The sequence below is a fragment of the Oryctolagus cuniculus genome, chromosome 3 (genome assembly GCF_964237555.1).
Source record: "Oryctolagus cuniculus chromosome 3, mOryCun1.1, whole genome shotgun sequence".
Lineage (NCBI taxonomy): Eukaryota > Metazoa > Chordata > Mammalia > Lagomorpha > Leporidae > Oryctolagus > Oryctolagus cuniculus.
The window spans coordinates 50134219-50149524 of record NC_091434.1 but is presented as its reverse complement, the minus strand read 5'-3'; the positions used below and the strand labels follow the sequence as shown (position 1 = coordinate 50149524).

General features: G+C 40.3%; 2 protein-coding genes and 1 pseudogene across 6 annotated transcripts in view; 2 read left to right on the top strand and 1 right to left on the bottom strand.

The window, feature by feature from the left end:
* Window positions 1-5366, top strand: part of C3H2orf88 (chromosome 3 C2orf88 homolog) — a 157097-nt gene extending 151731 nt beyond the window's left edge. For 4 of the 5 annotated variants that reach the window (XM_008258833.4, XM_051849364.2, XM_051849363.2 and 1 more), the window contains one exon: window positions 375-5366. In XM_008258833.4, the coding sequence (XP_008257055.1) occupies window positions 543-827 (285 nt within the window). In that variant the 5' untranslated portion in view covers window positions 375-542 and the 3' untranslated portion in view covers window positions 828-5366. The remainder of the gene's footprint in view (window positions 1-374) is intronic. The other variant, XR_011387190.1, reaches the window with a different exon arrangement.
* HIBCH (3-hydroxyisobutyryl-CoA hydrolase) overlaps window positions 4553-15306 on the bottom strand; it is a 104756-nt gene continuing 94002 nt past the window's right edge. Inside the window, exons 12-14 of the mRNA XM_002712340.5 lie at window positions 13380-13499; window positions 8241-8274; window positions 4553-5111 (exon numbers count right to left, since the gene is read on the bottom strand). Of these exons, the coding sequence (XP_002712386.2) occupies window positions 4996-5111; window positions 8241-8274; window positions 13380-13499 (270 nt within the window). The 3' untranslated portion in view covers window positions 4553-4995. The remainder of the gene's footprint in view (window positions 5112-8240; window positions 8275-13379; window positions 13500-15306) is intronic.
* Window positions 13496-15306, top strand: part of LOC127491726 (pleckstrin homology domain-containing family A member 1 pseudogene) — a 28266-nt pseudogene continuing 26455 nt past the window's right edge.

Genomic DNA, 15306 nt, shown 5'->3' with positions numbered 1-15306 from the left:
GTCAATACTTCAGCTCTAATGATGTAGCACAAAAGCAGCCATACATAACATGTAAACAAATGAGCATAGTTGGGCTCCGACAAACTTTATTTACAAAAACAGGAAGCTGGAATTTGGTCCAAAGAGCAATAGTTTTCTGACCTGGGTGTACAGATAACTCAGATAGCAAAAGTTTAACTATGTTCTCAGATTCATAAAATGTTCAAGTCCTTGAAAAAATGTTATTCTGTTTTACAAATACCAATTTTTATTGAGTGAGATAAAGTTGCTTGTTGCTGCACATTTCCTCCAAGTAACTAATTTCCACATGTACCAAGTCGTGCATTATTTTGCTTTCTAGAACCTCCAAAATGAAACCTCCTTTGTCTTAACAGATAAACACTACACCTGGAGAGTGGTGAGGGGGAGCACTGACTACTGCAGTGGCCTCTGGACAGAACACGCTGGGCGACATCACGTGGACAAAACCTGCCCTGGTTGCTTTCCCAAAGATGCTGAAGTAGTCATTTTCTATTGCTTGCTTTCAAACTTCTTCACATAACATGGGTTGCATCAAATCAAAGCAAACTTTCCCATTTCCTACCACATTTGAGATTGAGAAGCGGCATGAAAGTGAAGAAAGCTTCATGCCAGAAGAGAGATTGCTGCCCAGGCCTTCTCCAGCTAACGTCAAAGAGGAAGTGAAGGAACCCCCGGGGACCAATACTGTGATCTTTGAATATGCACATCGCCTGTCCCAGGAAATCTTGCATGATGCCTTGCAGCAGTGGGCAAGAAATAACATCAAGTACTACGACATCCCTTACATCGAGAGCGAGTGCCCTTGATGCTGCTGGAGGGCGACACTGAGTCGGTGCTAGTTTAAATACATGAAACAAAGTAAAACTTGGTGTAAGTACAAATAATTCCACCTGGATATGCAAACACGTATGTCACCAGTTTAGGAATATGTAAGATGAAACACATTTGAAACAGTTGTGTGTTAACAGCAATGTTCATCTGCCTGGTCTTGGAGTTTGGTCATTGTGAGGGGCTGAACAGAGTTCCCATGGGATTCAGTAATTATCTGCCTCACTCTTTTCCTGAGGCAGTTATGGCATAACCATAGAAAATGCTAAAGATTAAACAAGCCCACATCCCAAGTGGTTTTTTAAAGGCACTCCACTTTAAAAGATATGCCTTTTTCTCAAATATGCCTTGGCATGCGGATGGCACTCAAGCCTTGGTGAACAGTGTGACACAGATGACCTGGCATTAGAAAGCAACCAGTGTAGAAGGGGTCCACCTCAAACTCTGTCCTTAAGATGTTATTTTTGTAGATGAAAGCTTAACTACCACCTTGAACCTCAGGGCCCTAACTAACTACATTTATTATTGGATGTCTTGGACTTTGCCTATAAAGCCATCTCAAAAAGACAGAATTTACAGAAGCCATGATATTACTGTTTATTGCTTTGAATTAAGCAGCCCAGGGATATAACTATATGAAATACATATGGGTAACTTTTATCTAGTCAACCTTAAACAGTCTAAGCTGCAAGGCAGAAAGCAGAACCTGGTTCAGTGCTAACTGTGTATACAGCTTTACTGTGTCACATGCAGATGTTCATATGGGCAACCTGCTCCCAGTTTTTTAAATGAGTGGTGGGCAGTCACCATTCAAATTACTGTGGTACCAAATAATGTATAAGGATTTATAGCACTAAACAGAAAGAACAATCCTCTAAGGACTGTACTTGTGTTTGTGGATGTGTGTGTTAAGGATGTAACATATGCCATGGAACATTTTTAGCCCTACACTATATAGTATTTTCATGAACTTGGCTGCCTTTGTAGGATGCTAGCTATTCTTAAATTCTTTTTCATTTTTTTTTTTTTTGTCACGCATGCTTATACACACACCTTTTTTTTAAGGATTATATACTATTTGGAGATCAAGGCTAACAAAATTTAGGAGAAGAGACTAGGAAAATTAGTGCTGAGTCTAATTCAGAATCAAGATTTCCTATACATTGAGTTTAACTGGAAAGAAAATTATTTAATAAGCCCATATGTGCAATTTCCTTTTTTGAAGACAGAATACAGCAGTGTCACTGAAATATAAAGAAAGGCAGAAAAAGGCCTATGGTCTCTTTAATGTGATGAAGCTATATTCGGCCTTGTAAGCAGGCAGAAAAGCTACCTCTGATTTTCCTACTTTGAAACCCGAATTCTCCAAATGACATTAGCAAAGAAAAAAGTATTAAACGAATGATGTGCCCTTTCAGTTGCTTTTGGACACTTGTCCTAGGACTTGCACTGCTCCACTATATACTTGTAGTCTAGCAACTTATGCAATAGAAAAAGATCCATTCCTGTTTATACAAGGATATGAAAGCATAAAGCTAAGGCAGAAAGTACAAAACGTACTTCAAGCTTATGAAGAGAAGTTTGGGGTTTTCTCATAAAAAGCCTAAATGTTTTTCATTCATTTTGCATCTAATATGAAGATATTACCAGCAAGGTAATTAAGTATATAAAAGACAAGGGTGAGAACAAGCCATTATAAAGCAGAATGTCACTAAATTTAAAATTTAGGGGCACAGATGTGTGTTTGTTATATCTAGGTATTTGAACTTGAGGTTTCCTCTTTCCCAGGGGAGTAATAGGGAGCCCTGCCTGATCCACATCTAGCTTAGAAGTCTTTGTTTTTCTTTCTCTCTGCAAATATGATGGCTTAGTTTGTCACCATGCAGTACTCCATTGACCCCGAGTCATATTTTAAGTGTATGGTATTGTGGGTACAGTATCTTCCAAGAGACTTATATATGCTATAGTCCATGTAAACACATGAACAAGGAACTATAAGGCTTGTATAATCGGTGAGTTAGTAGATTGGAGGTAGGCGGGAGGAGGAGAGAGCTAAGTCAACAAATTTATATTACATGTGATAGTTACCTCATCAAAACCTTGATGACAAGATGAATGAGAATAGCTTTGATAGCATGTCTTCTGAACCTTTATACTGAAATATTGGCTTTGCTTCATTTTGACTGTCTTTCATGAAAAGTAAAGAGTAGAAGGACTGTTTGGGAAGGAGACATAGAAAACAGAAGAATGAAAAAAAGTTTAGCTATTGAAAAGGGAACCATTTGGAACATCCAGTGTAGGGGTAGCTTAAGAGGAATAAGTGTGCCAATTCCTTATTTACAAAGTAACAGAACCCCGTGAACACACTGCAGTGCTACCTTTGTTACTTGCCTTTGCTCTTGGAACTCTTCACTTTTAGTTGCCTTACCAGTTCTTCACAAACTCTATGGTTATTAGCACTAACAGCACAATTTTGAAAGGGACAAAAATAATTATCTTAGTTCCAAAGGAATAATTTGTGTCAAACTGCCTTATTGTAAAAGTATACACAATGAAGTAGCATGACCCCTCATATCCTTGATATTGTTGACATTTTATGAGGTAGTAGGAACTATACTTTTGTATTTCATAATTTTAGAAATAAAAATGTAGAGACATTATAACTTTGTACTTGCTTAATCATGCTATGCCCAGTCTGATTATGAACTCACAAATAGGATATGTTTTCCTCAAAGCCACAGGCGCTGGCATCGAATACCTTCCCTGTAGGACGTAGCTATGAAGTGGTATATTTTTTCCAAATATTTCTGTGAAAGCGTTTTTTTGTAACTGCAATAAAAATCCAGTTGCAATTAACTAGCTATGAATCCTTATTTAACTGGAATAAGCAAATACTTTCCAATACTGTGTACCTGCCAACTGGTAAACAATATAAAGGATTTTTTTCTGCATTAGTAAAGTGAGTAAAAAATCCATTTATACAACTAATTTCTTCAAACATTCAGGTCCATTTTTCAGAACTTTCAGAATATAAAGGTGTCCATCATGGCATCTTTATTACAGGTATGTTCTTGGATTTTTGGCAGAAAAAGATTAAGCACTGAGAAAACTTAAAGCAGTAACTTCTGGGTTGCAATTTCCTTATTTAAGAGAAGGGTAGAGCACATATCTTTTATGTCTCTCTTGTTCTTACAAACATGAAATTCTCAGTTTCTGAGGGGTTGGGGATGAAAGATAAACTAACCTTTTAATAAAGTATTCTTACCTAGAAATTTAAAGTACTGAGTCTGGAACACCTTGAAATTTCTTGCATACCTTAAGCACTTATTTTGTCAAATTATTGGAAGATTTTCTATTTTGAAAAAATCTTTACAGTTAATTATCTTTAAACAAGGTTCAAATCAAGAAGGAAAAAACTATCACACAAACTTTTGCTGCAGACAGCAGAGTGTCTCTCAGAGATTAGAGTTTTCTAATTTCTCATTGTCAGATTAGCAAATAGTTAAGTAACAAGAAATTTTGCCATCGGAAGGTATTCAGTTACTTCAGGGAAGGCCAAGGCTGAGTTAATTATACTAGAGAAATACCTTAGTAACATTTTATGTGGTTTGATATCTAATGTTTACAACTGGCAGAAGAGTTCCTTTAAAATGCACACATATGAAGGAATCTGAGATATTTGAATACAAAAAACAATTCGGGGTTTATTTTTTTTATAATCTATTCCTGATGAGTTTATTTACTGAACATACAAAACACTACCAAAAGCCAAATTAAGTTCACATGTCAATAAGATCTGATGAAAGATCTTTGAATTTTCTCATCTGCTACAACAGATGTTGGCAAACTTTTTCTGACAAAGACCAGATAATAAACATTTTAGACTTTGCTGGACATGCAAAATAGCCATAGACAGCAAACAGATAAATACAACTATGTTCCAATAAAGCTTTGCTTATGGACACTGATATTTTAATTTCGTAATTTTCACACCATGATATACTGGTCTTTGATTTCTCTTTCCAACCACTTAAAAAAATGCAGAAAGCACTTTCAGCTTGCAGGCTATAAAAAACTAGACAGCAGGCCTACCTGCTATAGTTTGACAACCCCTGCTCCAAAATGTACCTTAAGAAGCCAGTCACCTCAAAATTTTAAATCATTGCTTCCCAGAGATTTAAAATGATTATTCAAATCTTCATCGGTAACTTCTTTTAGAGTAGCTGGTTTCCACTTTGGATTCTGGTCTTTATCAATTAAAACTGTCAAGAGAAGACACAGATGTTAGTGTATTTCTTTTTGATATTACCAAATTTTAATTACTTGAAAGAAACTGTCTTATTTGGGGATATTTTTCCTATAGCACATTTTATTCTGCAAAATTTGTGTACATGTTCTATTTTTCTTTTAAATCTCCAGACTCTGGATGTATAGCAGTTTATTTTTATGACCAATGTAGATATTTTCTAACCTCCTAAGCCTCATGCTTCTAGTATTAATAAACTCTACTGAACTAATCCAGTGTTTAAAACTGTAGAACTTTTTTTTCTTCAGTCATAAATGAAATCTCCATGTTACCAAAAAGCATAAACCAGAGTTGGTTTTAAGGAGGACAAGGGAGGGCAGAGGTCCCAGATCAGCCTTTTAACTGCCTCCACATTGGGTTTTGGGAGGAAAATTAAAAGCTTAAGGTAGAAGAAAGGGGAATTTGTACATAATTAATTGTGGATACTGCTGTTCTGCTGAGTCCTGTAGTTCAGACAGCTCTGAACGAGAAAGTCAGACCACAATTACTTAGGTTATCACAAAACCTTCTGCTTCCATTTCAGCGCAGTCATCACTTAGTGTAGCCGCACAGCATCCCCACAGGATCTTAAGTATGAGGCAATCTGTAACTTCTAAAAACAGAGGGCCATGTCCATTTCCTGGCTGTGGTAATACACTGTACTTACACAAATGTTACCATTTAGGAAATTGCATGGAGGGTACACTGGACCTCCTTCTTAAAACTACATATTAGTCTACAATTACCTTAAAAGGTTTAAAAAAGCAAAGTTTGGATGTGGTAGCAAATATCAACCATGCTTAAAATGTGCTTAATTCTTGGGCAGGATGGAAATATTTAAATAAAAACACTCTATAATGAACTGGAAAAATCTAAAGTAGCATTAAAAGGCTAAAGAGTTAAACAGCCTAGGAAGCAAGGAAGAAGGGTGTGTTGGCAGGTAAAGGGAAGGAAATTTTATACACAATGAAATGTGGCTAGCAGAGCTTTTTGAAGGTTTGGCTACCCGCTACCGGATTTGGTATCAGATCAGTGGTGATATTAAACACTGTTGTGCTGATCCCCATCAATTTAAAAGTTTTGTATTCCCTGGACAGTGTAAACAAAGAATAATCCTGGGACCTTCTTTCTACAAGAATTTCTTCCCCTCTAAGTGTTCTAGCCAATTCTATTTCCTTGAGATTCCACTGAGGGGCAAAAGGAAAGGCAATATTAATCCAATCAGTATGTTACTTCAAGCTAACAACATTTTGTACCTAGAATAATATAGCTTAAGGCAGTTCAGATTTGTCAGGTTTTCTGAGAGATCCACAATCAAATTCCATATGGTAGATTTCTGTCGCTGCAAAGGTACTCTTTATTTTCATCTAAAATCTGAAGTTTATTCTGTATGTTAAAGGTAAGTTTTTTTAAACAACCATTCTCTAATTTGGTAACATTTTTATAATTACCACATTGTATCAAACATTTGATATCTAAGAATTTTAACAGTCCCACCCACACTAGATCACTGCTTTCTGAACAGAGGCTATGCTGACAGGAGGCAGCAATACACTCACTCTCTATTAAAAAGGAAGTTGATAAGCACTTTTTTAATGATATTGTTTGGCTTTACCTCTTTTTCCTTAAAACAACTGAGTATGTACCAAAAAGTAATACCTTTCTTTTTAAGAAGGGCTACTCTAACTTGTAATGAATATTAACAACCCAGATAGTACATGGGTCCTTCTAAAACCAGAATTTTAGCCTCTGATCCACATGGAGCAAGAATGTACAAGGAATTAGTGGAGGAAATGCACAATTCAGTTGGTTTCTATAACACATACAGCCATCTCTTTTGATTCAACCTCATGTGTTTGGTTTTTTGTTGTTTTGTTTTGACAGGCAGAGTGGACAGTGAAAGAGAGAGACAGAGAGAAAGGTCTTCCTTTTTTTGCCGTTGGTTCACCCTCCAAATGCCGCCGCAGCCAGCATACCACGCTGATCCGATGGCAGGAGCCAGGTGCTTCTCCTGGTCTCCCATGAGGTGCAGGGCCCACGCACTTGGGCCATCCTCCACTGCACTCCCGGGCCATAGCAGAGAGCTGGCCTGGAAGAAGGGGAACTGGGACAGAATCCGGCGCCCCGACTGGGGCTAGAACCCGGTGTGCCGGCACCGCAGGTGGAGGATTAGCCTATTGAGCCACGGCGCCGGCCAACCTCATGTGTCTTCTAGAAGGATTTTGACGTTAAGAGAATTCTACCACAGTGATCATTGTTTATCACAGCTTAGAGCTCAGAGTACATAACATCTTATATCCAGTCTGTACTATATTAAATGATTAATAAAACTATAAGAAAATTAAATATGCCAACTAAATGTAGAGAAAAGCAACTCATTTCATAGAACACAAATAATAGCTCTTTACAGAGTTAAGCATTATATATATGAAGGAATTGTTTCCTGGAGTGGGGGTATCAACCACAACACTTGCTCTTTCTACAATGCTGACTTTGGAGATAAGCAAAAATGGAAAGTGTCATGGTTTTTCCCAGCAATGTTTAACTGCTCAGGTACAGAAAAAGAGGTACAAGGCAAGGCTCAACACTGCTCGATTTTTGCTAAGACAGTACAAAAAGGAGAAGGGTAGGGGACTTGAGAACTTTTGTAAGGGAACAAATGCACCTTTCAAAGGCCTCACCAGCAGGTTGAGTTTACAAGTTGATCCTGAACTTACTAGAGGCAGTCCACGTGACTCTAGGAGCAGGAGTACTGCTTACATAAAGGTCTTCAAAGTGTTCATGGGAAATGTAGCAGGAAAAAACTATCCATGAATTTCAAAACTTTTGCATCAACAAAACCCTTATCTGGTACTTTCACTTTCAGAAACTGTTTGAAGCATTTTATATAAATTAGGGAGCAGCAATAAAGTTATGAATTTTTAAAACAGTATTAGTTTCAAAGACTGATCTCTTATATCCCAGATTGTAACAATAAAAACACCCCCAAGTAGGAATCTTTATAAAGTTTGATTTTCATTAACAACTCTTATCTTCAATTAACAGAATATACTCACAAATCCAATTTCTCTAAGAACCAGGGATGAAACAACCATTTGTCACTTACCAGCTCTAACGCCTTCATGAAAATCGTGACTTCCCTGAAAGAAAATTACAATTAAATGGAATAATTTCTAGGCATCCTTATTCCTGGTGATCTTACATCTCCTCCTCTTACATCGGCCTCCCAGTTCCATGACAACCTGAACTGCAACAGTCAGAGACTGGGCCCTGTGATCAGCCACTCTGGGCTCAGCACCTCCCATCGTACTTGCTGAAGTATCTGTGCTACATCCTTGACCTCGCTGAGGTCCACTATTCTGCAACTTTCACCCCATCTGTGCTTCACTTTGCTCTTCACCCAGCCCAGCTTCCCCTGTAAATTAATATGATCACTTTCCCTCAACAAAACCCTCACTTCCCTCAGATGTTTTTTCTATTTTGTACCTTATGGCAAAGTGTTGGCACTGAACTCCACCTGTGCCTGCATCTGAACAGCTAAATCTTGCTACAGAAAAAATTATACAACTGGGACTGATATAATTTAAAATTCATGATCACAAATCTCAAGCACGGAAAACTGCACAACCCACAATCTCTTCCTCATTCCCCAAGATAACGATGTGAAGTGTTTTCTGCCTTCTCAGCCTCCACCCTTGGAGCACTTTCTACTCTCACTGTATTCTCAGGTAATGACTTTGACTTCATGGAATGTGCTTCCTCCAAATACTCACTTGGCTCACTGCCTCATTTCTTTGAGGTTGCCATTCAAACAACATCTCAATGAGGTATTCTCTGGTCATCACAACAACAGTTCAACACTTGTCACCCCTTATTCCATATCCTCTTTCCTTGCTTTTTCTCCTTAATCATATACTGTATATTTTATGGAATTATTTTTACTTATTTTGCTTACTTTTTCCTCACAATCTGAGTAGACTAAACTTCAAGAGAACAAAGGACTGTGGCCACAACAGCCAGTGCTGAACCAGGCCAAAGCCAGGAGCTAAGAGCTTCTTCCAGGTCTCCCACGTGGGTAGCTGGGCCCCAAGCACTTAGGCCATCTTCCATTGCTTTTCCCAGGCCATTAGCAGGAGGCTGGACTAGAATCAGAGCAGCTGGGACACGAACTGGTGCCCATATGGGATGCTGGCATAACGTGTGGTGGTTTCATCTGCCAGACCACAATGCTGACCCCATCATGTCTCCATTTTACAGATGAAGTAGCCTGGCCTAGTCAGGGCAGCTGTTAGGCAGTAGACACAAGACAAGTGAAACCAGATAGACTTTGACCACTGGCCTATATACCTCATACCCTCCATGTTTTTCATTGCACTTCTAGTGTAGTGCACACCTTGGTTGAAGTGATATTACCTTCCTTCCTTCTCTCAGCAAACATGTTAGCTATATGCCATGCATATATCATTGAGATATTGTTTGAATGGCAACCTCAAAGAAATGAGGCAGTGAGCCTCATTAGCAGACTTAGAAGACTGAAGACCTCTTTAACTCTTTCCAACAAATAAATAAATTGGGAAAAAAATGGATTCATGAGTACCTATCCTAGAGACAGTGTAAGATTTAATGGAAAAGCATGCATGTCAGGTGTCTAGCAGAATACCTACTCATGTACTCAATTTATTCCAGCTGCCCTTTACATTCTACAAGGAGTAACTTTAAGATTTGGCTAATGGAGTTTGATTTCCAATTAGATGAACTACTCTGAATATCTTGGTAACCATTCAAGACATTAAAGTCCACTAGGAAGGCCATGAATTTATACATCTAAACAATGCTGCTTAACGGCCTTCTGAACATCGGGGATGATTCTGCCCTTAAATTGTGACTCTGCAATGTTTCATAAAATCTATATTCCATGTGATTACCAATTATATTTATAATGGTACTTTCAATGCTAATCTATTAATTTAGACAAGGAATAAATAAGTTCCATTTGTGCACTTACAAGACAACTCTTCAAAAAGTTCATGGAAAATGCACATTAATACTGTTAGGATTTAAAAAATTTTTTGCACTAAAATTTTTAAATTTTAATTGCCACATACTTTTAAAAGTTCCCTTGCATACATCTGCTTGAAAGTAACAGTCCTCATTTTCTTTTTTAAGATTTATGTATTTACTTCAAAGAGTTACAAAAAGGAGGCCGGCGTCGCGGCTCACTAGGCTAATCCTCCGCCTTGCGGCGCTGGCACACTGGGTTCTAGTCCTGGTCGGGGCGCCGGATTCTGTCCCGGTTGCTCCTCTTCCAGGCCAGCTCTCTGCTGTGGCCCGGTAGTGCAGTGGAGGATGGCCCAAGTGCTTGGGCCCTACACCCCATGGGAGACCAGGATAAGTACCTGGCTCCTGCCATTGGATCAGTGCGGTGCGCCGGCTGCAGCGCGCTGGCCGCGGCAGCCATTGGAGGGTGAACCAACGGCAAAGGAAGACCTTTCTCTCTGTCTCTCTCATTGTCTAACTCTGCCTGTCAAAAGTAAAATAAAATAAAATATAAAATATAAAAAAATAAAAAAATAAAAAATTAAAAAAATAAATAAAAAATAAAATAAAATAAAATAAAATAAAATAGGAGAGGTGGAGTGGGGGTAGATATCTTCCATCTACTGGTTTACTCCCCAAATAGCCACAACAGCCGAGGTTAGGCCAGGCGGAAATCAGGAGCTGGGAACTTTATCCAGGTTGCCCATGTGGATGGCAGATGCCCAGGTACTTCAGCCATCTTCCATTGCTTTACCAGGAACATTAGCAGGGAGCTGGATTAGAAGTGGAGCAGGTGGAACCTGAACCGGCACCTATACAGGGTGTTTAAGTTCACATGCCTGAACACTGGGTTAGAGACCTTTTTATACTTACAAGGAAATCAAACTGCTATTTTGTAAATGTAACTGCTTGTTCCTAATAACAATTTGGGTAGCAATATTTCCACACACCTCTAGATAGTCTTAATTTTCTTATTATAATGTCCTGTAATTTACATGTTCTGCAATGAACATATTACTTTTGTAACTAGAAAACAATAATACTTAAAATATATTCTTCCATTTCAGAAAGGTTTGTGATAGCACTTAAGCTCTGGCTGGAGAGTGGCACCAGTCAGACTAGCAGATCAGTGTCCTGTAAAAGGATGCAAGTGATGGCCAGGGACAGTCAATACGACACCACTACAGTTTGCTGTCACAGATTTTTTTTGGCCTACTTTATCAATATGTAATTCAGTATTTACTAAGCCACTCTTGAGGAAAGAGTGACAGTGGGTGATAACATAAGCATTGGTGTTAAGAGCCTTCTGGCCCAGTAAACTAAGATAATATGGTGATAAATGTGGGTGCCACAGAAGCGCATGGAATGCTCTTACTGTGGACCTGATTTGCAATTACAGTCTTCAGACATGGGCCAGTCTTCACTGTTTTCCAGATAATTCCTGGAAAATGAACTAGGATGATGATAGAGCAAAAGTCTGAAAGAACTTGTTATGCTCCTAGTTTGATGAATGGTCACATTCAGACCACTGTAAAGATGGGTAAAAGCCTGGAGGGGAGTTGGGAACAGATGCTCCTCAGGTGCACTTAAAAGTGCTGGAGTTAGGCTGGCACCGCGGCTCACTAGGCTAATCCTCCGCCTGCGGCGCTGGCACACTGGGTTCTAGTCCCGGTCGGGGTGCCGGATTCTGTCCCAGTTGCTCCTCTTCCAGTCCAGCTCTCTGCTGTGGCCCGGGAGTGCAGTGGAGGATGGCCCAAATGCTTGGGCCCTGCACCCCATGGGAGACCAGGAGAAGCACCTGGCTCCTGGCTTCAGATCAGCGCGGTGCGCCGGCCGCAGCAGCCACTGGGGCATGAACCAATGGAAAAAGGAAGACCTTTCTGTCTCTCTCTCTGTCCACTCTGCCTATCGAAAAAAAAAAAAAGTGTTGGAGTTAGACAAAGGTTTGCAAATAGGTAGGCAAAGCAGCCCTGGGCCTCAAAGAATCAATGTAAGCCACTGGAGGCATGGAGGGGGCTTGCATTGGTGGTGTAGCAGCTGTTCCACTTCCAATCCAAGTCCCTGCTAATGTGCTGGGGAAGCAGTAGAGGATGGGCCAAGTGCTTGGGCCTCTGCCACCCACTGGGAGACCTGGAAGAAGCTCCTGGCTCTGGAACAGCCCAGTTCTGGCTGTTGCAGCCATTTGACCATTTGGGGAGTAAACCACTGGATGGAAGATCTCTGTCTTTCCCTCTCTCACTGTGACTCTGCCGTTCAAATAAATAAGTCTTTTAAAAAAATTAAATAGGGGTTGGCTCTGTGGTACAGCAGCAAAAGCTGTCGCCTGCAGCACTGGCATCCCATATGGGCACTGATTCAAGTCCCAGCTGCTCCACTTTCAATCCAGCTCCCTGCTAGCGTGCCTGGGAAAGCAGCAAAAGATGGCCCAAATAGCTGGGCCTCTGCATCCATGTGAGAGACCCAGATAAGTCTCTGGCTCCTACCTTTGGATCAGCCTAGCCCCATACATTGTGGCCATTGGGGGTGGTCATGGTGGTGGTAAACAGCAGATAGAAAATTCTCTCTATACATAAATCTCTAAAAATAATTAAATAAGGGGCTGGCACTGCGATGTAGTGCGTGAAGCCACCACCAGCAGTGCTGGCATCCCATATGGGTGCCAGTTTGAGTCCCCACTGCTCCACTTTCGACCCAGCTCTCTGCTAGGGCCTGGGAAAGCAGTAGAAGATGCCCAAATTGCTTGGGCCCCTGCACTGGCGTGGGAGACCTGGAGGAAGCTCCAGGCTCCTGGCTTTAGATCGGCACAGCTTCAGCTCTTACAGCCATCTGGGGAAAGAATCAGTGGATGGAAGACCTCTCTTTCTCTCTCTGCCTGTGCCTCTCTACAACTCTGCCTTTAAAATAAATAAATCTTTGAAAAAAAGTTAAATAAACGAGGCAGGGAGAACTCAGATATCACACAGACTAAGAAACCTACACAATGACTGGCCAGTCGAGCTGTTACAGTGAGTAGTAAGAGTGTGGCTATATTTGTTTGGGTTGTGCTTGTGCTGTTTGTTTCTTTAGATTTCATTTGTGTACTCTTTGGTGGAGAGGACAAACCCGCTTTGCAAAACATCCTAGCCATGCTATGATCTTCATAGGTATACTTTATTTGGAAATTTGGAAGAATAAATGTAACCATACAGGAAGAAAAAAAAATTCTTACCATACAAGCTTGACTTAGTCGATATTCCATAGTTAATACTTCTTCCAAGGTCTTTGAAGACCCCTCCGTGAGTTGTCTTAGTGCAATCTTTAAGGATGTTGGAGACATTTTATTAAGTACCTTTTGGGGAAAAATATTTACTGATTTTAGCCCATGAGTTCCTTCATCATCCATAATAAACCACCTGATTTTCTATATAAATCATATAAAATATGTCCCTTAAAGGCACTTTCGTATGTCAAAGTCTCAAAGTTTTTACCTTAGCCTGTCAAAACATCAAACAGAAGTTTTCTGTTATAAAAACAAAACAGTCATTCCATAAGTGGAATAAATTCTGTATATAACTTAAGGTTTAATAAAATAAATCTGTCTTTATAATTAGCCCTTGGGCCGGCGCCGTGGCTCAATAGGCTAATCCTCCACCTTGCGGCGCCGGCACGCCGGGTTCTAGTCCCGGTCGGGGCGCCGGATTCTGTCCCGGTTGCCCCTCTTCCAGGCCAGCTCTCTGCTATGGCCAGGGAGTGCAGTGGAGGATGGCCCAGGTGCTTGGGCCCTGCACCCCATGGGAGACCAGGAAAAGCACCTGGATCCTGGCTCCTGCCATCGGATCAGCACGGTGCGCCGGCTGCAGCGGCGGCCATTGGAGGGTGAACCAACGGCAAAGGAAGACCTTTCTCTCTCTGTCTCTCTCTCTCACTGTCCACTCTGCCTGTCAAAGAAATAAAAAATAAAAAATAAAAAAAAAAATATAATTAGCCCTGGCATAAATTAGCAATTCAGCTAGGCAACCAGTGATTACACTTCAATAAGATTAATGCAGACCTTTTAAACCACTAATATTCACAGAGGACATTTACATTTTAAAGAAAATGAGGCAGAAATACAGTAGCTCTCCCTATTTTATAATTATACAGAAATATCTTAACTAGATTCTCCACCTACAAATAAATTTACTTACCTAGAAAGTAAGGAGAGAAACTCTGAGGCTTTCTTTTATAGTACTAAACATTTAATAAAATAAGAATTACAGCAGCCAACACTGTGGCATGTCAGGTAAAGCCACTACCTTCAGTGCCCACATCCCATATGGGCACCAGTTTGAGTCCTGGCTGCTCCACTTCTGATCCAGCTCTCTGCTATGGCCTGAGAAAGCAGTAGAAGATGGCCCAAGTTCTTGGGTCCCTGCACCTGTGTGGGAGACCCAGAAGAAGCTCCTGGCTCCTGGCTTTGGATCGGTACAGCTCTGGCCATTATGGCCATTTGGGGAATGAACCACCAGATGGAAGCAGATGGAAGACATCCATCTCTCTCTCTTCCTCCCTCCCTCACTCCATCCTTCCCCGCCTCCCTCCCTCCCTCTTCTCTCTCTGCCTCTCTGTAACTCTGCCTTTCAAATAAATAAATAAATCTAAAGAAAAATAAGAATTATAGACTCAATTCAACTCTTGCTATAATGCTATGTCACTTCCTTTTGAAGTTAAAGACACCATTACCAGTGTTACAACATACATATATGATTGTGACTACATGGCTGATTCAAGAGGTCATTACAGGCTGTGTACATCTGCCCTTTCCTTTATTAACTGCAATACAGAGTTTTCAGGCTAATTGTTGAGTGACACCTCAAAGATTCAAATTTTACTTTTTGAGATGAAAGAATTCCCCACTTCAAGATTCCAGGTTCTCTGCAGCATCCTTAAGTCTGGTAAACAGACTGAACAAGCTAATTCCATGGACACACAGTATCTTACATAATAGTTGCCAGAGCATAAATAGATGACTACTATCAGGAAAAGTTTAGGGAAGATCAGTCCCCTACCTAGAGCCATGGTGCCGCTGAAGAAAAGGAAGGAAAAATCAAGAAAAGTTTTTATGCAATTGGTTCTCCTTGGGAACTTACTCTTCTGCTGTAGGTGCTTTATGGACA